The following is a 21,990-nucleotide window of genomic DNA, read 5'->3' as shown; positions in this document are numbered from 1 at the left end:
ACATTTCCCATACCATTAATCCACCAGTCTAAAGACGGGATGGATCCATGCTTTCATGTTGTTCATGCAAAATTCTGATCCTGTTATCTGAATTTCAAAGCAGAACTGAAGGGCCCCAGTATACCCACCACCAGTGGCTCGTGCAGTGTCCCTGTGTAACTGTATGATAGAGTTGATGTCTAATTGATGTCATGTGCACTGTCACTAGTTTCTCTCTCTTGATTTTTATAACCTTGCACATTGTGGGATGAAGACACAATTGTATACAGCTGTAATGCTTTTATAAAGATATGTCAGTACAGATGCTCACAGACTCACAGATTATACAAAGGGAGATGTTGCAACAGTTTGAAAAGAAGAGATATCCTGGAAAAAACACAACACAGCACTGATGTGGAGGTAGTGTCTGAGTGGCAACACCTATTCTTCAAAAAAATACTGCAGCGGAAATTCAGCAGAACATCTCAACCATGTTTACATGCCTAAGATAAGCAGGTGGTGCCATAGACTGACTGATTAGACGTTTGTATTAACGAGCAGTTTAACAGGTCTATAATAAATTGCTTGTGAGTAGAGTATGGTATGGTACACACATACACTTCTGCAATTTGACCCCCCTGAGTGTTGAGCACTAACTCTGGTCTTGTGCTTCTGTAGTCTGGTCCTCTCCACCCTTTCTTCTATTATTCATACATGGTGGTTGCTGTAAGGCTGCCAACATGTGCTGGCTGCAGTGTCCCTGTGTAACTGAGTAGGGTAGTACTGAATTCATGATGTGTGTTCATAATAAAGTAGAATGAAGTGTTTTTGATTGCCCTGCACATTTAACATGTTACCTTAGTCTGCAACACAGCTAGTTATGAGTTCTTGCGTGCTATCAATGGCTGTTCCATCTGGAAAATTTGTAGCTGCAGCTTACAATGCATCACTGCAGCCTCTGAACATATGCTACTTCCATCTGTTAACACAATAACTATATTTGATACTCACAGCAGAGCAGCATATGCATATTTGTACTCTAGGATGCTTCTATATTATGAACTTCAAAAATCTCTGGTGTATATAATTTCTGTCTGATTCTGGAGAACTAGGATAACTGTACAGATTTTATTTTTGATTTATGTAATATTTAATTTTACATCAATATCAGTCTTGACAAATGTGATTGGGTATTTTTGCCTTTAAAAGAAAACATTATCATATGCATCATTATTCCAAGTCTTTTTGTATGCACACTAATATTTATCATTGCTAAACTCGGCTTCTGGCTTTTTAACATCTTAAAACAACCAATTTGAATATGGTGAATCTGCTTTGAAAATCACCATGGGAACACAGCCCATAGTAATCCAGACATTTTCCATACCATAAATGGAAAATGACAAGACAAAGTGTGATAAATGTTAAAGTGTTATTGAAGTATTTCGAGTTTATCCTCTGAGAACCAGAATTTGATGGCCATCCATCCTCTAGGTACTTGTAATGCTTCCATTTATGTGAAAAAAAGAACATTTACCCCACAAAATGAACATTTTTATGCTTCAACTCCATAGGTCCCCATTCATTTGGAACGATCTTGTGAGTACCCCCAGTGAAACTGGAGGTCCAGAAAGTGCATGTTCTTGAGTAGTTAGAAGTTCCTTGTTAGTGCATCATTGTGACTGTGCTGCTATATTAGATTTAGCATTTACTTCTGCATTACAGAGCCTTAGCAACACTCTGTAACTGATACATGTTTGCACAATTTTATGCTAAATATGTTAATGTGGCTATTTCACTGCATGAGTGCTCAGAAGAAAATTTCATGCATTCTGCACACAAAGAGAAAGTTTAATAAGATGGGGACTTTTATCCCAAAGTGCACTGTGGCATCACAACCCAACCTGCATTTTTAGCATGAGAGGATCTTTTTACTTATGAAGCGACACGAAATGTAAACCAGGTAAAACTTCCTGGGGGCCAAAATGACACCACTGAATCAATGATAAGACAAAGACACAAGCTGTGTTTAACTATAGTTTACTTGGGGGAGGAAATGCTGTAGAAACAATACTTTTTCTCACAGGTTATTACCAACATTGTGCAATGCAAAAACATTTCCTTGCTATTAGTTCAGATACAACACATTGCCCTTGAAATAAGAAGCATTCTCTAATGTCTATTCTAAGGAAGAAACCCCAAAGCTCAGGAAAGCTACCCAGATAATAGTTTTAACTTATGCTAGTATCAAAATCACTATATGCAGTAATGTTAATTGCTATCATACCTTTAAGATTTTCTCTATCCATATACATGGATGAAGCTCACTGTAACATTTATAAATCTCACACTCTACTGTGTTGGACTAAAAAATCTATTCCAAAATGTAATGCTCAGTTAAATTATTTAGAAGTTGATCCAAAATGACACAGACATTACATAGACATATTATTTTCAAAACTTCCAGAAATACAATCACAGCCCAACTGGAGATGTCAGGGCAATCAAAGCAGTGTCAATTCATCATCCTCATCACACTCATTCCCAACTGAGCCTTGGAAATCTTCACTGAAACTGGAACAAAGCAGGAGGGAGGGCACAACAATGCTTAATAATAATTTGAGCAATCTTTGCAATTGTCAATATGACACACAGTTTCACGTGGAAAATAACAAGAGAGGAGGCAAAGCTCAAACTCTTGATTTATGTAATTATCCTCTCAAGAAATGGAAATGGCTGCTTCGGTGAACCATCACGAGAAGTCAAACTGCGTGTGGTCATTTCCCCCTGAAATACATCTGCACGTATATGAATACCTGACCTTATTAGAAGAGGCTTAACATCCCAGACATGAGTCATGTTTTAATGCCAGAGTTTTGTCAAAGCTTCCCAAACCGAAGTTTGCCAAGGCAGTCGCTGCTCAACTCCTTTAAAAAATATGATGTTTCCTGCTTTCTCCACTGCCAATATGTACAGGTGTTTACTTTTTATCTTAAAGCGACACTGGTCAATATTGCTGATCAATAACATTGTTAATGAAATAATGTATGCTTTGTTTCTGAATTGGGAGGATACTGTAGTAACAAACCCAGTAGCCTATAGATACCTGACACTGAAGCTTCTCCCGGTGATTTTAGATATTTGGAAACAAAATTTCTCCCATTAGATAAAGTATTATCTTCAGAAGTATTTCATGTGACCTTGGTTAGGGGTTTCTCCACTTGCTGATCATATTTAAATGAAAGGGACAAACAAAAGTGAAAGGGGACAACTGAGAAAGAAAATTGATTACGCCTTCATTTCATAAAAAATTAAAGGCAATTACTACTCCAATCACAAAGCATAATTATTGACTTTCATTGTGTGATTCTGTGATACTGGAGTTTTCGTAGTCTGTGTATGTAACAATGGCCAGTTCAAGATAACTGTGGTTGATATGTAGTCACTGCGTAAACTTTCATATTTTTAAGCACTAAAAATGCCAGAAATGTCTAAACTGCGATTCTGGCAAGCAGCAGAATAACTCATGTAGTCTAACCTTTTTGACCCAATTTACTTAATGGAAGAGTCACTCTGCTTCTTAAAGCAATTATCCTCAAAGCAAAGGTTATTATTTGAATATTTCTCAAAATGACATAATATACTTTAACTATCATTTTTCAGTACAGTGCAAGTTTTTGGAACAAAGATCTTTAAAAAAAAAAAAATCTTTGCTCAACTCGTCTTAGTAAGTTCAAACCAATCAGCCTAATTGTTTCATGTAAAAGATTTTTGTAGCAGCATTGTAAAATTCTGTTTGGTGTTTCACTGGTAATATTCAAAGATCTGATCTATTATCTCTGATGTCCCACATAACTGACTTTGCCATGGGAATGTGACTCAAAACCGCTCTAGTCTACAAAGTCTGCGAGTTGTTTTACACTGCTCGGGCTCTTCCTCAATGTTAGCACTGATGCGTTATGTTCCAGCAGGAGAGCTAAGTGTTTTATCTGATCAGAGCCATGGGGAAAATGTTGTGGGCTTGACAGCAGATAATGAATCTCCAGTAAAGTCTCTGTTGTCTTTGTTATCAGAAAACTCATTAGAAATCCATCAAACTTGTGCCAGTTTTTAGTGTAAGAGCACGATTAAACACCTCGACTTAAGATGTGGTTACAAGTGTCGAACAGAGGTGTGTAATTACGCTCTGGGCTTTGGCCTTTATTTAAACTCGCAGCAGAGGAGAAAGAAGAGGGTCATATGAGCAGAACTGGGGCTGCGATAACCGCTGCAGAATATAAAGAAGCCGAGCAGCGAGCACACTGCAGTGTCTGTTTCTGTCCACAGAATTGTAAGACAGTCATTAAAATCCAAAGGTATCTTGTACAGTACCTCCAACAATGCTCTTGTACATACAAATATACAAATTGAAATACCAATACAGAAATATTCTTACACTGATTACTGCTACAGAATACAAACTGGGAAAGTATTTGATCTTTAAACAAATACATATCTTCATGAAGGAAAGTCATGAATGTACAATGATTTTTAAGATCAGAACCACCTTTAAGCAAAGAGATCACTGGGCACAAAGGACAGGCACGACCTCACATGATTAGTCCAAAACGCTCATAAAGCCTGAACAAAGGGAAAAGAAACATTGAAAGTTGTATAATTGCCTGAGAGTTACACTAACTTACACCAACCTCAACTAACTTTGACGTTAATGTAAACAAGGTGAACAGGCAAAACTAGCCAGACTGTACACAACGGCTGTAAAATACTACTACAATTTAAATACTGAACAGCGGCTCCCTGTTTGAAGTAACAGTTGGCGGTTTGATCAGCAAACACAATCAAAGGCTGATTGAATAACAAAGGAGGAGAGGGATGCCATGCAGACATCTGCTTAGACTGGCTCACTGTCTCATGACCAAAATCATTTAGACCCAACCTGAGCCTAATAGACTCACTCACATGGAAAGTATAATGAACTCCTTACACGTAATCCACCAACACCAAACAAAAAAAGAAAACACAAACTGTACAATGAAAATGTACAATATTTTCTACTGAGCATAACATTTATGAAAATTAAAAAGGTAGCAGTAGAGAAAATACCATTAAATATTCCCTAACAAATAAATCCCTGGTTCTCTCTGCATTTGAGGTAATTCGAAGACCCAGATGCCATGTGAGACAGTATGCTGCGTGACTTAATGGTGCAAACCAGGAGCAGCCATGGAACTAGAAAGGTCTTCGTTTTTCCTTTGATTACACCAAATTATCACAATGCTTGTGACAGAGATTGGGTGATACATGCTTCGTGGAATAAAATAGTATGTAGCAGCATTGTATCCCTGCCTGTTTAAGTACAGTGTGTCTCAATTCAAATACTTTTTCATTTAGTGCTTTATGTACACTATATAGCTACTTGTTTAGTAAATGGATTTACCAGATAGGCTTGTTTCAAATCAGAGCTGACCAGTCATGCACTCACCATTAATGGCATTTGCAATATGCAAAACAATTTAACAAAGCTAGTTTCAGTGCCTGAAGAAAAAAAAAATCTACCCTTAACAAAAAATAAATAAATAAAAATCTCTTATGGAAGGACTACCAGTTAGCTAGCAGTCTATCTGCTAGCTAACAGTGACCCTTGAGCTTGAGAAATGTTCCACATTTCTAGGTACTCAAGCAGCACTTTGTGGAGCAGCACTTGATATTGAACACAATGTCGAACTCAAATTAATGAGTTTAAATATAGAAGTATGTGATTTAAGACACAGCAAACATAGCAAATGTCATGGTAACAGGTATATGTGGAAGAAGATTGCATTCAATCAAACATGTAAGAGACCTTATCTCTGCAGCTTATACAATACCACTCATAATTATGACCCACTATTCTAAATTTGAGATTTCGGTCCCATGAACACAAAAACTCTCGCAATAACAGTTAAACAAGAGGGACATATTTTAAGCTGTTTGGTAGTTAAATGTAGTACATAAAATAGATTTCAGAGGTCTTTTGTAATTTCTACCTATCAAGACTGCTTCATGAAAACTAATTCCAGGTCAGCTGACGTGGATGGCCCAAGAAGCTGCAACAAAGCTTGGAATTTGTGGAAAAATAAGCAGTGAACTATGTTTACAATGCAGACAGGACACAGTATAAGAGACTAGTAAACATATCATGAACAACACACCTTGTGTTACTTTAAAAATATCACAACTCATCCCAAATCCAAACACTAATTTTCATTCTGCGAGCAAACTGCACAGAAGAAACAAGAAACAAAGCGCTTTTTCTCAGCTTGCGCTGCAGATAAGAAAGAGTGCTTTGGTCTGAGGGTGCAGAAGGGAGGAAAAAGTTATTATATAACAGAGGACACGACCACATCAGCACAAGTTTGAGATGAGACAATGTAAATATCACTCATCCTGTCCATTTTTACTCATATTCAATACTCATATTCAATACCAGTACATGTATTTCTAAACAGCACAGTCCCCCAAAACTTTTATTATTATTGTAAACTAAGTGTGCAATGATCAGCTATATGGCATTATTGTATTTGTTGATCTACACAACACTAAGCCCCTGAGTGGAGCTTAATATTCCTACAGATGATGTCATTTAGCTTGGATGACACATTTTTTTGAAAGAAAGAAAAGGAAAAACAGTACCGCAAAACTTTGTGTCACACAAAGTTTAAATTTAGAATTCAGACATTTGTCATTCCAAGAGGAGCTCAAGAAAAAAAGCAGTCATGTTGCATTGTGGGAAATGTAGGATCTTGCGAATGGAACAAGAAGAATGAAGATGAAGCTATCTCAGCCTCTGCTGCCTCAGCTTGAACCATTTGTCAGTCTGACTGAAACGCCCCAACTGCAAAACACAAAATCACACCTGTGCATCTTTAAAATCTTGCTACAGCAAAACATTTTACAGTGGACTGTAATGCTGGAAATAAGCATGGCAAAGACAGCGTTTGGGACACATTGTTGCTGTTATATGATTAAGATTAAGAGTATGTTGAGATGGAAACAACAAGCTGGTGGTGAGGGGAAACAAAAATAAGTCAAAGGATCGCATCGCCCCTACCACTCCACTGGATGTCCAAGCTAAATAAAGAATGAAAGTTCTCCAAAAATGTGAAAAACTGTTGGAATGAACTAAATATGCACTATATTACACTCACTGTAAAGAGTCTGATGTCAGCCTCCAACTGAAACCTCTTTAGAGGCTAGCTATGCAAGAAAGGTTTGAATGCACATGTGCAATACAAACACTGCAAAAGGCTTTGAGCCCACGAACCAATAGCTCAAGAAAAATCAGCTAGCAGTGGCTCAGTGGGCTAAAACACAATGCTGTAATGTTATGAAAAATATGCATGGATGCATCTGTCTGTTTGGCTACAGCTGACTCAAAAGGCGAGATGAAAATGGAGAAAAGCTCCGCTCATCCCTGATGTTCCACTGAAGATGACTCTGTGTGGAGTATGAAGGCCTTTGATTCTGATCTACAGTATGTTGTACAGGTGAGTACAATTCTTAGTAGAAAACAAAAGAATTTGACCTGAGTTATTACAACAGTCTGTAAGAAACTATTACATTTATATGAAGGTTTAAAAAAAGACTGCAGTAAATAGACAACTCTAATTCTTAATAAGACTAATCACATGTCCAGATTATCACATGACAGCATGGCGAGAGATGCTGAAAATGTATTCTCTAATGCTCTAGCAAGCACTTGTTTATTTACATATAAGCTCTAATTCCTTTGTAAATAACTTATAAATCCATACTTATAAGCCTCCTAACAAGAGTAGATAGGTTGGCTAAAGGTGGGACAAGAAAAAAACATCCTCAAATCTCAGACAGAGATTCTCCACTGTCACTCTTGTATCTAATAGTCTCTCTGAACTCAGAAATCTAAGTGTAGTTGGCGTTTCTGACACATTTAGGCTAGGATGATGAGTCACTTGCTTCTCCAACTCACTCTTGTCCCCCTTCTTTCTCTTTTCTAGGGTTAGGCAGAGGCAGAAAGTGAAAATAGGTGCAGGTGAGAAAGCACACCGCCGGCTGAATCTACAGGGCCACACCCCGTCGCTTCAGAAGGGCTTACAAAAACAGACCCAACTGCTGCTGCCTCCACTGCTGCTCCAGCTTCTAGCTGCGCACACAGAGCCGGTCTAGGAACCTCTCTGGAGAGGAGAGGAGCCCCCCCACTTCAACCAAATGCCTTGACGCCATACAAAGGTAGGCTCAGATTCGCAATAACTGGCCGACAAGCCAACAGAACATTGGGTGGTGTCACAAGAGGTCGTCGTAGTCCAGTAGCTTGGAGTGCTGGCGGCTTTTCCACAGGCGAAACAAGCGGAAGTCAAAATACATTTCGATCATCTCTTTGCCTGCAGCCAGAGGAAAACAAAAAGAAGCCTTGGTTAGAAACACACACACACACACACACACACACACACACACACACACACACACACACACACACACACACACACACACACACACACACTATACTGGCAAAATCACCCGAACTCATCCAGCATCACCCCTACAATTCAGGTATGTTACATCATCCTTTGCCTGCTACATTATTTGTTACTCTGGGGACCACATAAGTGTTTTTGTGCACACTGCAGGTCATTCACCTCAAATAATGAGCACATCACGAAGAGTGCATTTGTGTTCAGGTGTTTCAGTTTATCTGGCCTGACCTGTGCAGCTGTTGGCATCCATCCAAAGAGAGATTAAGCATGCTTAGAAAATGCAGAGTGTGTAAATAGCAAATTACTCTTAACTCTTAAAAATGTTTTGGAGGCATCATTTGCTGGGTGGTTTTACCTGACTCACATTTATCTTGGCCATACTGGCCTGAATATAAGGCAATCTTTAGGCTTGTGTGACAGTAATTCCATACCATATAACTGAAGATGAGTTACATTGTGTTTGTATATGTAGAAAATATATGGGTTGCGTGCTTTCAGCTTTCAATATTTGGCTCAGTCTCATCTTTATTGGTGTGACTGAAACCATGTTTCTTTGAAGCATACCACCCACCTAAACACTACTGCAGACTGAGTCACCACCCCCACCCTCCACCTTTTGAATGCCAACAAAGGCTTGAGGGGCAGCGCACAATCTAATGTCCCCGTCATCATAATATCTTTGGTCCAGGATCAACAATGCAACTGACCACTCACGTGGCCTGAGCAATTAGGAAGCATTAGGAATGAAATTAGCTAATCCTATTAAAAACTGTCACTAGCAAACATCATGAGCAATCTAAATCTAAATATTTACTATACTGTATAAATGAATGAAGAAAACACCTGAAATGTGTTCCAGAAGAAAGTTTTATATAAACAGGGCATGTGTTTTTTTTTCCCCCATATTGCAAACAAATGACTGATCAATTGCAATGTTGATCCTGGACCAACATTATTATGATGATGCAGAAACACCACCAACGGGCATATCAGACACACCCTAGCAGTAGCTAACTTCCCCTCTTCACCCAGAGAGTTGATGAAAAACTATTTAGAACTTTTTTCAAAGGTTCAGGGAGCATGGCAAACTCCCCACATCCCAAACCAATCAGGCATCTATAGAATGTGCCACAACAAGCGTCAACATGCAACCCCCAGGATGCAGAGCATCTGCTACCAAAGTCCCAGTGCCAGATACCACAGAACCCCTACAGAAGTCCTGTATCCATGCTTTGACAGGTCAGAGAAAGACCTACATGAAATTAGTGAAATTTATGATGACTGAATTTGGATGTTAGTTTTTGTAGGTCTAGATATTTAGTAGCAATTCAGGCAACTCTCAACATAAGCACACATCAGCTGATGGCTCATCCAGTCAGAATCCAATCCCAGTCTAAATTTCTTGTTGAGATTAACCTGCACATGGCTGCATTGGATCTTCAACTCACTTTGCAACGGAGTGCCACCGCCAGTTTAACATATATGGAATCTGAGGTAAACTTTCATAATAGGATGAATGTTTTTTCCCAAAATTTGTTCAAAAAGGTGATTTATCTTACGCTCAGATTATCCACACAGTGTTGTGCACATAAAGGTAGATGAAAACATGCCTAATGAATGTGAAAGTATGAACAATGGACACGCCATGTAATTAGCTGAAATCACTGTGATTATGGAAGAAGCAAAATATGGGTCAGAGTTGGGGCCATTGGCTGTGTGTGGTGGTATAATCTGTCACTGTTCCAGTAATATTACAACCAAATGGAGTTGAAGGACTATTTTAATGCTTACGGAAATATCAGTTTCAAGTCCAGCTAGAAAACATATTAATTATTATTTAGAAAATGTAAAAAAAAAAAAAAAAAAAAAATCAGACCAGAGGGGAAATGAAAAGGTACGAAACACGTTACTGTCATTTCACTGGTACTGTAGTCTTAGATGTTGGAACAGATGTGTTGTGCTGCTACTGTTAGTTCAAACTGAGGTTTAACAACTTTACACAGGATAAGTTGGTGTTTGATGTCAGACTTTGTAAAACTGAAGAGTTTCCACATCACTGAAGAAACATGCTTTTTTGGTCCTGCTTCGTGGTTCTCAGCAGCTGTTGGGAGTGTGTATGTGTGTTTGACTGGCAAAGCTAACAACAGCAGCTCAGGCTGATGTCGTGACTCTCACTGCTGTTGCTGCTGTTATTGTTAGAAAGATGAAGCATTGATGAGGAGGAGGCATTTTTTACATGGTGCAAAATCAAAAATTTTAATGAGCCTTTGATATGTCGATAGTGCACTCAGCATGTTGAATTCTCTTATCTGCACTTGGAGATAAGTCACAGAACTGGATTGGCTGCTTGCAGGTCTGACTATGTGGTTAAATACTTTGATTTTTCTTTCAGTTGAACAGTGCTTTGAAGTTAAAGGGAATGCATTCATATTTCAGCCTTTTAACATCCACCAGGTCACTAGCAAACAGTCTAAGGTTAGGAGTAGCTTTAGGGTTGGGTTTTTATTTAATCACATGCTAAAAGGCAGTTTTTCAGAAACTAGACGTTACCTTTCAGTGAAAGATCGATACATTGCTTTTACATTACAGTCTATTTGTCATAAACCTTATTATATGGGTAATCCAAATAGGTGAAAATTATATAAAAGGGTTGGACACGAACTTAACCCAAACTCTACCCCCAACATTTGATGGCTCATAGAAAGTGAAAGCTGAGTGCAATGAGGTTTTTTATGAGAAACAGTGGGAGATCAATATATTACATAAAATGACTGGTTGGAATAAACAAATAAATGGCATAACAAGGACCAAAGCTGACTATATACTGTCTACTAGTCACAAAAAGTAAAGCTTAAGCAGCTATTGTAAGGAACATGGTGCCGCAGGTTGGTTTTCTTCCTCTCTTCCATTTTTTGAGTCACCAGTTGCCTCTAGTTGCTGTTGACCTCTTGAAAGTAAAATGGATAAGACGTTCTTTTCTCAGAGGATAAAATCGCTCCCCTCATATACAGGGATTTTATATTCATGTTTTTATTTTACGGGGCGATCGTGGTTCAAGACATGGCAGTTCGTCTTGAAATCGGAAGGTTGCTGGTTTGCGCCCTGGCTCTCACAGTCTCGGTTGTTGTGTCCTGGGCAAGACACTTCACCTGTTGCCTACTGGTGGTGGTTAGAGGGCCCGGTGGCGCTAGTGTCCGGCAGCCTCGCCTCTGTCAGTGTGCCCCAGGGCAGCTGTGGCTACAAAGTAGCTTGCCATCACCAGTGTGTGAATGGTTGGATGACTGAATGTAGTGTAAAGTGCTTTGGGGTCCATAGGGACTAAGTAAAGTGCTATGCAAATACAGGCCATTTACCATTTATGGAATTCATATTTTTTCATCAATGACCTAGAAAGCATGAGTGCTTCACTGTGCTCAAGGCAATATATGTGCACTTAGCCAACTATTCAATATGCAGAATGCAATCTACACTGCATACGTTGACCTTAAAATGTGTATAATAAACTCCAACGTGGATGCCAAGTTTCATCTTCTGGCTGTCATCAGGTTCCAGAGATGATCTTTGGCTTGCTGGATTATCTTGTCAATTTTTTTCTTTCGACAGCAAGTGCTTCATGCTTTATCACACTGCTGCATTTTCTATGTATGTGGAGAAAAAGAGACAAAAGTGGTGATGGAGCAGAGTGTGGTGGGTCAGCGGAGGATGGGAAAAAGCACAGCTGGGATAATTATGTTTTAATAGGAAAATAATTAGCGTGGCATCCATAGATGTCAGGGAAATGATTGATGAGGTATCTGTTAAAAGCTCAGAAGAGTTTGCAAGTCTGTGTTTGCTCATATTCCCTAACAAGCTTTCTTTATAGCTAAGCAGCTTCCTGGCATTGACTAATACCCACTATTAACATTCAGAAAGAGTACCACTGAGGATGGTAGCATTAAATCAATACAAACACTGTACATGTGTTTTTTTAGTGTGTGTGCACGTTGTGGTTCTGCATCACAGGTCGAATCAGTGGGTTATCTGCAGCAAAAAGTTATTACCAGAGCTTAAATGAAACCGTTTACAGATGAGCATGTTTTACTCTCACCCTGTGCTGACAGCTCTAGTGGAGACTTAAATTCAACGGAGGTGGGTCTCATCAACCTCTTCAGAGTCTGAATAAGCTGCAGGGAAGAAAGGAGAAAGAGTTAGAGACAGAGAGAACGCTCTGTTCCAAATGCCACCAGCATTGTGAGATGAAAACAAACAAAGCAGTGGTAATGCGGTAGATAGCACTGTGTGCAGAGAGCTGGAGCAGACCCTGCAGCACTTCTGTTCAGCCGGGTGTATGCAAAAAAGGTCAATGTGCCACTTGCAGCACAGTAGCTGTAGTGAAGACAAACCCACTTAAACTCACTGTAGCTGCTTTTGAATGCTGAGCCAGACCTTTTGGTACAAGCCTATCATGTGACTTAACTAAGTCACATGATAGGGTGGGGCAAGGTCTCACAATGGTTTCACCCCAAACCTCTGCTGATAGTGACCCACACACTTTTTCATATACCTTGGCTCATGTGATGTGGTACATGATCAATAGTGGGTCAACAAGCCTGATAAGGGAAAACTCCCAGTAGGACTTAAATACCTGGGACTCGCCATCAATTGGTTTTAAAACTATAGAAGCTTCTTGGATGAGAGGTGAAACGTCCAGATGATTTTTCTTTCCAAGCTCCTAAGATCACCATGACCTGAATGACTGAGAACCTACACAGACAGTTATCAAATTAATTTGTTTATATATTTTTTAATGAAATTTGTTTGTCACCTATGCGCTAGATTATAAATGATCTCTCCTTACTGGAGTGGGAATAACCTGTGCCTACTATGAATACAATCAAAGATACTAACCATGCATGTAAATGTTGCTGAACTGCAGAGCTCCTTCAGTGACAGACTGCTGCATCCTAGATGCATGAAGGAGTGTTTCCGCAGGTCCTTCCTCCCTGCAGCTGTCAGACTGTACAATCAGAACTGCTCCCAACAAACATAGATGTTTACATCTGCGCTGTAACTGCAATAAGTTAATTAACCGATTCGCACTACAACCTGCTTTGCCTCTTATCTGTAGTTATTTTTATTTAATTTAATAACTGTACAGTACTCTCTGTATATAGTAACCACTGTCCTTAATGTAAATATGTAAGAGAAATTGTGTATGTTTCTGTTCCGTGTCCTGTGTACTGTTTGTTTGTATATGTGTCTTTTTGGCTGCTGTTACAACCAAATTTCCCCTTGTGGGACAATTAAAGGATTATTCTATTCTATTCTATTCTATTCTATTCTATTCTAAGTACTATAAAAAAGACAAGGAATCTAAAGACCAAAGTCTCTTTGGTTTTAATCCAAGTATTGTTGCTTCTTTCCACAGTCCAGAGACATGCATGTTTGGTAAACAGGAAATGCTAAACAGTCCATGACTAAATAATTTGCTTGTACGACGCTGTTAAATCTTGCTTATAGTCTCAATTGCTATAAGATCAATAAGTCTATAAAACTGTTATCAAAATACGACTCTATTTGACAGACCAGTTACAAACTACTATCCAAGCTGAGATGAAGTTGTGTTAAACGTTTGTGATGAAAAACTCAAGAACAGTGATAGGTCTGTCTGGTAATAATGCAACACAGTATACTGATTAGAGACCAATGATGATGTTGTAGATGTACAGAAATTCTGAAAGTCTGAGAGCCAAGAGTGTGGAGTACTAATGCAAACAAATAAAGGAGTGAAACCCAGAGCAGAGCAGCCAAATTAGGTGGGCTTCAGGCCAAAGGAGCAGATCTGAGAAATGGTGCAGACTGAATCGTAATTTATGGTTCAGCAAATGTGTCTGTCTGCATACACATTAGCAGTAGAGGACCTATGTGTCTGTCAAATTGGGAAGGAAGGTATCCCGCTCCTGGTGAACAGCAGAGTTCACAGAGAACGTGAGAAAACCTTCAAAAACAAAGCATGAAACATACAGCCAGAAGTTGCAGTGAACACTTTTCATTGTTTTTTACCACTTTGTTTCACTTCAGCTCTTTGTTATTTTTTTCATTCATTTCATTTCATTTCATTTATTTGTTCATTTTCAGGCACAACAAATACCTATATTGAACATAAAATGCACAAAACAAAAAACAAAAATTGCCTGAAAAAGGAGTGGGACGAAGAAAACTTATTAAATCCCACCCCTATACTCACTCATCAACAAAAAAAACAAACTTCCCGCAGCTACGCCCATCATTGCATACAGACCCATCAACAGCCCCGGGCACATACAAGCATCTAAACGGCAGCTCGCAAACAACAATTAGAGCCTTCATAACTGAATACAGAATATATAAATTATAAATTGCATTACCACAGGTAACAGGCAGTAATAACTACAAGTAACAAACACACATACAGTGGGGCAAAAAAGTATTTAGTCAGCCACCGATTGTGCAAGTTCCCCCACTTAAAATGATGACAGAGGTCAGTAATTTGCACCAGAGGTACACTTCAACTGTGAGAGACAGAATGTGAAAAAAAAAATCCATGAATCCACATGGTAGGATTTGTAAAGAATTTATTCGTAAATCAGGGTGGAAAATAAGTATTTGGTCAATAACAAAAATACAACTCAATACTTTTTTACAAGGAAAATCTCTGGCTCTCACAGACCTGTAACGTCTTCTGTAAGAAGCTTTTCTGTCCCCCACTTGTTACCTGTATGAATGGCACCTGTTTGAACTACTCATCTGTATAAAAGACACCTGTCCACAGCCTCAAACAGTCAGACTCCAAACTCCGCCATGGCCAAGACCAAAGAGCTTTCGAAGGACACCAGGAAAAGTATTGTAGACCTGCACCAGACTGGGAAGAGTGAATCTACAATAGGCAAGCAGCTTGGTGTGAAAAAATCAACTATGGGAGCAATCATCAGAAAATGGAAGACATACAAGACCACTGATAATCTCCCTCGATCTGGGGCTCCACGCAAGATCTCATCCCGTGGGGTCAAAATGATCATGAGACAGGTGAGCAAAGATCCCAGAACCACACGGGGGGACCTGGTGAATGACCTGCAGAGAGCTGGGACCAAAGTAACAAAGGTCACCATCAGTAACACACTACAACGGCAGGGAATCAAATCCCGCAGTGCCAGACGTGTTCCGCTGCTGAAGCCAGTGCATGTCCAGGCCCGTCTGAAGTTTGCCAGAGAGCACATGGATGATACAGCAGAGGATTGGGAGAATGTCATGTGGTCAGATGAAACCAAAGTAGAACTTTTTGGTATAAAAGTTCTACTTGGAGGAAGAAGAATACTGAGTTGCATCCCAAGAACACCATACCTACTGTGAAGCATGGGGGTGGAAACATCATGCTATGGGGCTGTTTTTCTGCCAAGGGGACAGGACGACTGATCCGTGTTAAGGACAGAATGAATGGGGCCATGTATCGTGAGATTTTGAGCCAAAACCTCCTTCCATCAGTGAGAACTTTGAAGATGAAACGAGGCTGGGTCTTCCAACATGACAATGATCCAAAACACACTGCCCGGGCAACAAAGGAGTGGCTCCGTAAGAAGCATTTGAAAGTCCTGGAGTGGCCTAGCCAGTCTCCAGACCTCAACCCCATAGAAAATCTGTGGCGGGAGTTGAAAGTCCGTGTTGCTCGGCGACAGCCCCAAAACATCACTGCTCTCGAGAAGATCTGCATGGAGGAATGGGCCAAAATACCAGCTACTGTGTGTGCAAACCTGGTAAAGACCTATAGTAAACGTTTGACCTCTGTTATTGCCAACAAAGGTTATGTTACAAAGTATTGAGTTGTATTTTTGTTATTGACCAAATACTTATTTTCCACCCTGATTTACGAATAAATTCTTTACAAATCCTACCATGTGGATTCATGGATTTTTTTTTCACATTCTGTCTCTCACAGTTGAAGTGTACCTCTGGTGCAAATTACTGGCCTCTGTCATCATTTTAAGTGGGGGAACTTGCACAATCGGTGGCTGACTAAATACTTTTTTGCCCCACTGTACATATACATACATATATATCTACACACACATGTACATATATGTACATACATACGCACACTTTTTTTTTTTTTTTTTTTTTTTGGAATCCATACCAGCAATGGTAAGAGAACAGACATTACAGAGCACACTAAAAGCATCATTGAGTATACTGTGACCAGACCAACTGTTTGTAGAGAAATTTAAATCTATGAATATTTTTGCATTGTTTCAATTGTAAACTCAGACTGTTCCAGATTTTCACACCACATACAGACACACAAAAACCTTTACGGGTTGTTCGAGTTCTGGGTAATTTGAATTCTCCAAAGCCTCTCACATTATAAACCTTTTCTCGAATTTCAAATCTAGTTTGTAAATTTGCCGGTAAAAGTTTAGTAAAAGCTTTATACAAAATTATGGATGTATTGTAATTAACCAGATCCTGGAATTTAAGTAACTTTGCCTGAAGAAAGAATTTATGAGTATGATCTAGATAACCAGCCTTGTGAATAATACGCAGTGCTCGTTTCTGTACTGTGACTAATGGATTAGTTGTATTTTTATATGTGTTTCCCCACACTTCCACACAATATGTAAGCTATGGAAGAACCAGGGTACAGTACAGAGTACAAAGTGCATCTTTATCAAGGAATTGTTTCACTTTGTTCAAAACTGCGAGGCTTCTGGAAATTTTGGTTTTTATGTGTCTGACGTGGGGTTTCCATGAAATTTTATTATCAATTACGACTCCCAAAAATTTGTTTTCACTCACATTATCAATTGGTACACCTTCAATGATAATTGGTAATTCTACATTATATTTTAAATTACCAAAAAACATTGCTTTAGTTTTATTTATATTTAATGATAATTTATTTATGTCCATCCATTTTTTTATTAATTTTAGCTCCCTGTTTACGGTCATTACAAGATCAGTATAATCATCGCTACTGAAAAATATGTTGGTGTCATCTGCGAACAGTATGAGTTTAAGTACTTGAGAAACATCAAAAATATAATTTATGTATACATTGAAAAGTTTTGGTCCCAACACTGACCCTTGGGGAACACCACATATAATACCAGTTTCTCTGAATGGTAATGCCCTATGCTAACATATTGTTCCCGACCCGTTAGGTAACTTTTTAACCAGTTACCAGCTTTCCCTCGAATACCATATCTTTCCAATTTATCCAATAATATTGAGTGATTGATTGTGTCGAAGGCCTTTTTGAGATCAACAAAAATACCAACTGCATATTTATTTTTATCCAGTGTATCAGTAATTTCTTCTACTGCCTCAATTATCGCCATTGAAGTGGTTCTTTGCGTTTTGAAACCATACTGACCAACATTTATTATTTGATGTTTTTCAGGGAATTTTTCTAATCTTGAATTAAAAAGTTTTTCTAGAATTTTTGAGAATTGAGGCAGTAGAGAAATAGGCCTATAATTGGTAAAACTGTGTTTGTCATTACTTTTATATAGTGGTATTACTTTCGCAATTTTCATTTTTTTTGGAAAACAACCGGACTGAAATGATAAATTACAGATATATGTTAAGGGACTAGCAATATTCAGAATAACCTGTTTAACTACAGACATATTTATGTCATGATAATCCATTGAAGACTTACTTTTATATTTTAATGTGATATTTATTACTTCTTGCTCATTTGTAGCTGAGAGGAACAGTGAAAAGGGATTTGATTTTATATTACTGATATTTTCATTTTTATGACACGGGATGTCTGCTGCTAGTTCAGGGCCAACATTTATGAAGAATTTATTGAACCCATCGACAATATTACTCATGTTGTGATTTTCACCATTTGCATCAGTAAAATATTCAGGATATGATGTTCCAGAAGATCCTTGTTTAATTAAGTTGTTTAACACATCCCAAGTTCCTTTTATATTGTTTTTATTTTCATATAATCTTCTTCTATAATAAAGTTGTTTGCTCGTTCTTATAATATCAGTCAATTTATTTCTATATGCTTTATATCTTTGTTCCACTTCTTTTGTTTTTACTTTGATGAACTGTTTATACAGATTGTTTTTCTTTTTGCAAGCATTAATAATTCCTTTTGTGAGCCAAGGACTTTTTATCTTTTTTTTCTTTGTCATGTGTTCGTTTACAGGACAATGTTTATTGTACCACATAGTAAAAATATCTAGGAAATTATCATAAGCCTTGTCCACATCTGACTCTTCATACACCGAATTCCAATCTTGTTGTGCTAAATCGAAATTGAAGGCATGAATTGCTTCTTCATTTATTGTTCGCTTTGCTATCATGATCTTGGTATCTATTTTTTTTAAATCACAGTCACACAAAGTAAAAACTGGTAAGTGGTCAGTTATATCACAGACAAGCAGGCCACTATTAATTTGGAAATCCATGACATTAGTAAAAATGTTGTCAATAATAGTGGCGCTATGTGAAGTTATTCTGCTTGGCTTTGTTATTGTTGGATATAGTGATAAGCTGTACATCGTGTCAGTAAAGTCATCAATGGCTTTTAACCTTGTTGGATTTAGCAAATCAATATTAAAATCACCACAGATAAATAGTAATTTTTGGTTCACCGAAGCAAACGTTTTTTCTATCCATTCATTAAAAGTGTCAATACTTGAACTGGGTGGCCGATATATGCAACTTATTATAACATTTCTCTTTTTGTCATTCATAATCTCAATAGTCAAACATTCCAAAATTCCATCAATAGCCATAGACATAGTTGTTACAACATTATAGTTTATAGAGTTATGAACATATATAGCAACCCCGCCGCCCGCCTTATTTAATCTATTCATGTATTTTAAATCATATCCATTCAAACAAAAATCTATTCCTTTATCGACATTGAACCAAGTTTCAGTGATGGCTATAACACTAAAGGGGCGAGAAAATTGTTGTAAATAGTCCTTAATGAAATCAAAATTAGAGTACATACTTCTGCTGTTAAAGTGAATTAATGAGAGCTTCCCGTCTAGGTTAATTTCTTTTTCATATTGTTCCTGAGTGAAATAATTACAATTTTTAACAAAAGTAGAGAGAAAGTTACTTTCAGAATCTATTTCTGGATCTATTATATTATGCTCCTTATATTCACAATCTAGATCAATTACTTTCTGTTGAAGAACTAATTTCAACGTGTCCATGTCATTTCCTGGTGTAATTGATACATTGGTGTCAGTTATACTTGTCCAGATCCTCCATGTTCCTCACTATCAGTACTTTTGCCTCTTCTGGTGTCCCGTTTAGCTTAATGAAAATCTTACAGTTTGTTACCCATGTATGTTGTATTTTACCGTTCTTCTTCAGTTGCCTTGCCTTCCTCGCGATATCTGCGTTTTTTCGTGTCAGATGCTCATTAATGAAAACGTCCGTGCCTTTCAGTTTGCGTCCTTGTTTCAGCAGTGCGACCTTGTTCTTCCGATTGACAAATCTCATAATGATGGCCGGCGGTCTGTCACTCCTCCTGGGCAGTGAGTGACATGCTTCTATGTGCTCCAGGTCCATCTCTATCCCCTTGCTTTGGAGGAAGGACGCCACCTGTTGCTCCACCGAGCGGGTCTCCTCGTCGCTGGGCTCCCCGACGTTCCCGGCCACCGCGCGCGCGTATGAGCGCGGCTTGATTTTAATACCGCTGATGACCACGTCGTTCGTACGGGTGTACTGCTCCAGCTCATCCACCCGCCGCTCGAGATCCATGATCCGTCTGTCCTTCTCGGCATTTTGGAGGCGTAGCTGTTTTACCTCCTCCAGAAGCCCCAGAAGCAGCTCCTGCTGTGCCCTGACTGCGGCCACGTCTCCGCACAGCGCTCCGAGGGAGGTTTTAATGTCCTCAACCTCCTCTGGTGTTGGGCCTTTCTTGGGTGGCATACTGAAGCGAGAGCACGAGGCGGCCACCACGAGGGACCTGGAAGCGGAATTTCTGATGATGGCGCCTGGCTAGGCCTGCTGGCTGATGGTGGAGCCTGGCTGTGGCCTGCTGGCTGATGGTGGATCCTGGCTGTGGCCTGCTGGCTGATGGTGGAGCCTGGCTGTGGCCTGCTGGCTGATGGTGGAGCCTGGCTGTGGCCTGCTGGCTGATGGTGGATCCTGGCTGTGGCCTGCTGGCTGATAGTGGAGCCTGGCTGTGGCCTGCTGGCTGATGGTGGATCCTGGCTGTGGCCTGCTGGCTGATGGTGGATCCTGGCTGTGGCCTGCTGGCTGATGGTGGAGCCTGGCTGTGGCCTGCTGGCTGATGGAGGAGCCTGGCTGTGGCCTGCTGGCTGATGGTGGAGCCATCAGCCAGCAGGAGCAAAAACCTTTGCTCTTTTCCCCAGCAAGGCTGAAGAACCAACAACAGCACAAGCACAAGCACAAGTAGCCCACATACTGGTTGAATCACATACTTTGTGCAAGTAGAAAGAATAGAATAAAAAATTTAATAGAAATATCCTTTATCATCCCTCATTTTGGTAAATTCAAATGTTGCAGCAGCGAAGTGACAGATTCATACAAAAGAAATAAGAGGCTGTACAGTACGAAACGGCACTGTTCACTGGTGTTGGTGTGGTGGCTCTGCACCTGCGTAAATCCATTGCCAGCTCCTTGGTTTTCCCTGCATTGATCAGGAAATGGTTCCGCTGGCACCAGTCCACAAAGTCCTGAATCCACTGTCTGCACTCTGAGTCATCCTCACCTGTAATGAGGCCAACTATGGCAGAACTATCAGAGGACTTTTGTAGTGTAGATGGCAGCCTGGATAGTTGATGGAGAAGTCTGCAGTGCAGAGGGTGAACAGTAACAATGCCAGCACAGTTCCCTGCAGGGCCAGCCCTTTGACCTCATATACTGTGGTCAGCCAGTGAGGTAGTCCAGCATCCACTGTGACAGATGGAGGTCCACTCCTGACAGCTCTAGCTTGTCCCTCAGATGTCCAGGCTGAATGATGTTAAAAGCACTGGAGAAATTAAAGAACATTATCTTCACAGTGCTTCCACGCGTCTCCAGGTGGGTCAGACCTTGGTGCAGGAGGTAGATGATATGGCATCATCCACTCCAATGGTAGGCTGGTAGGCGAACTACAATGGACCTCACCAGGGGACTAAGATGTTTGAGGACCAGCCTCTCGAGGGTCTTCATCAGATGCGAGCTGAGTGCTACCGGCCTATAGCTGCTGAGGTCCTTTGGCTGTGTGGTCCTCATCACTGGTACCACACAGAAGGTTGTCCACAGCTGTGGTACTTTACCCAGATTCAGGCTCATGTTGAACATGTACCATACAGTTGGTCTGCACAGCACCCTGATATTTTGCTGCTCGTTCCCCACCTGTGTTGAAAGGGATAGGATGGTGGTGGGGGAGGTGGGCTATGGGATGGAGTATTCTGAAGCAGAGGGGCTGGGTGATGGCTAAGAGGTGTATAGTCATGGGAAGAAAAGCAGGCACTCGTTGAAGATGGGAGGTTTGCAGCAGAGATGATTGGGTCTG

The 21,990-nt window shown here is 39.7% G+C and overlaps 1 protein-coding gene across 2 annotated transcripts in view; it reads right to left on the bottom strand.

Annotated features, from left to right (window-relative positions):
* Nucleotides 1–2,003: 2,003 nt before the first annotated feature.
* The window catches only part of LOC146562133 (NMDA receptor synaptonuclear signaling and neuronal migration factor-like), a 74,304-nt gene continuing 54,317 nt past the window's right edge, over nt 2,004–21,990 (bottom strand). For both annotated transcript variants that reach the window (XM_085293607.1, XM_085293608.1), the window contains 2 exons: nt 12,559–12,634; nt 2,004–8,378 (listed from right to left, as the gene is read on the bottom strand). In XM_085293607.1, the coding sequence (XP_085149733.1) occupies nt 8,281–8,378; nt 12,559–12,634 (174 nt within the window). In that variant the 3' untranslated portion in view covers nt 2,004–8,280. The remainder of the gene's footprint in view (nt 8,379–12,558; nt 12,635–21,990) is intronic.

This window comes from Mchenga conophoros, linkage group LG12, assembly GCF_057382185.1.
Source record: "Mchenga conophoros isolate Kocher_MC1m ecotype Shallow Benthic linkage group LG12, M_conophoros_male_GT1.1, whole genome shotgun sequence".
Classification (NCBI taxonomy): domain Eukaryota; kingdom Metazoa; phylum Chordata; class Actinopteri; order Cichliformes; family Cichlidae; genus Mchenga; species Mchenga conophoros.
Note: the sequence above shows the minus strand (reverse complement) of the source record. Positions and strands in the feature narration are given on the sequence as shown.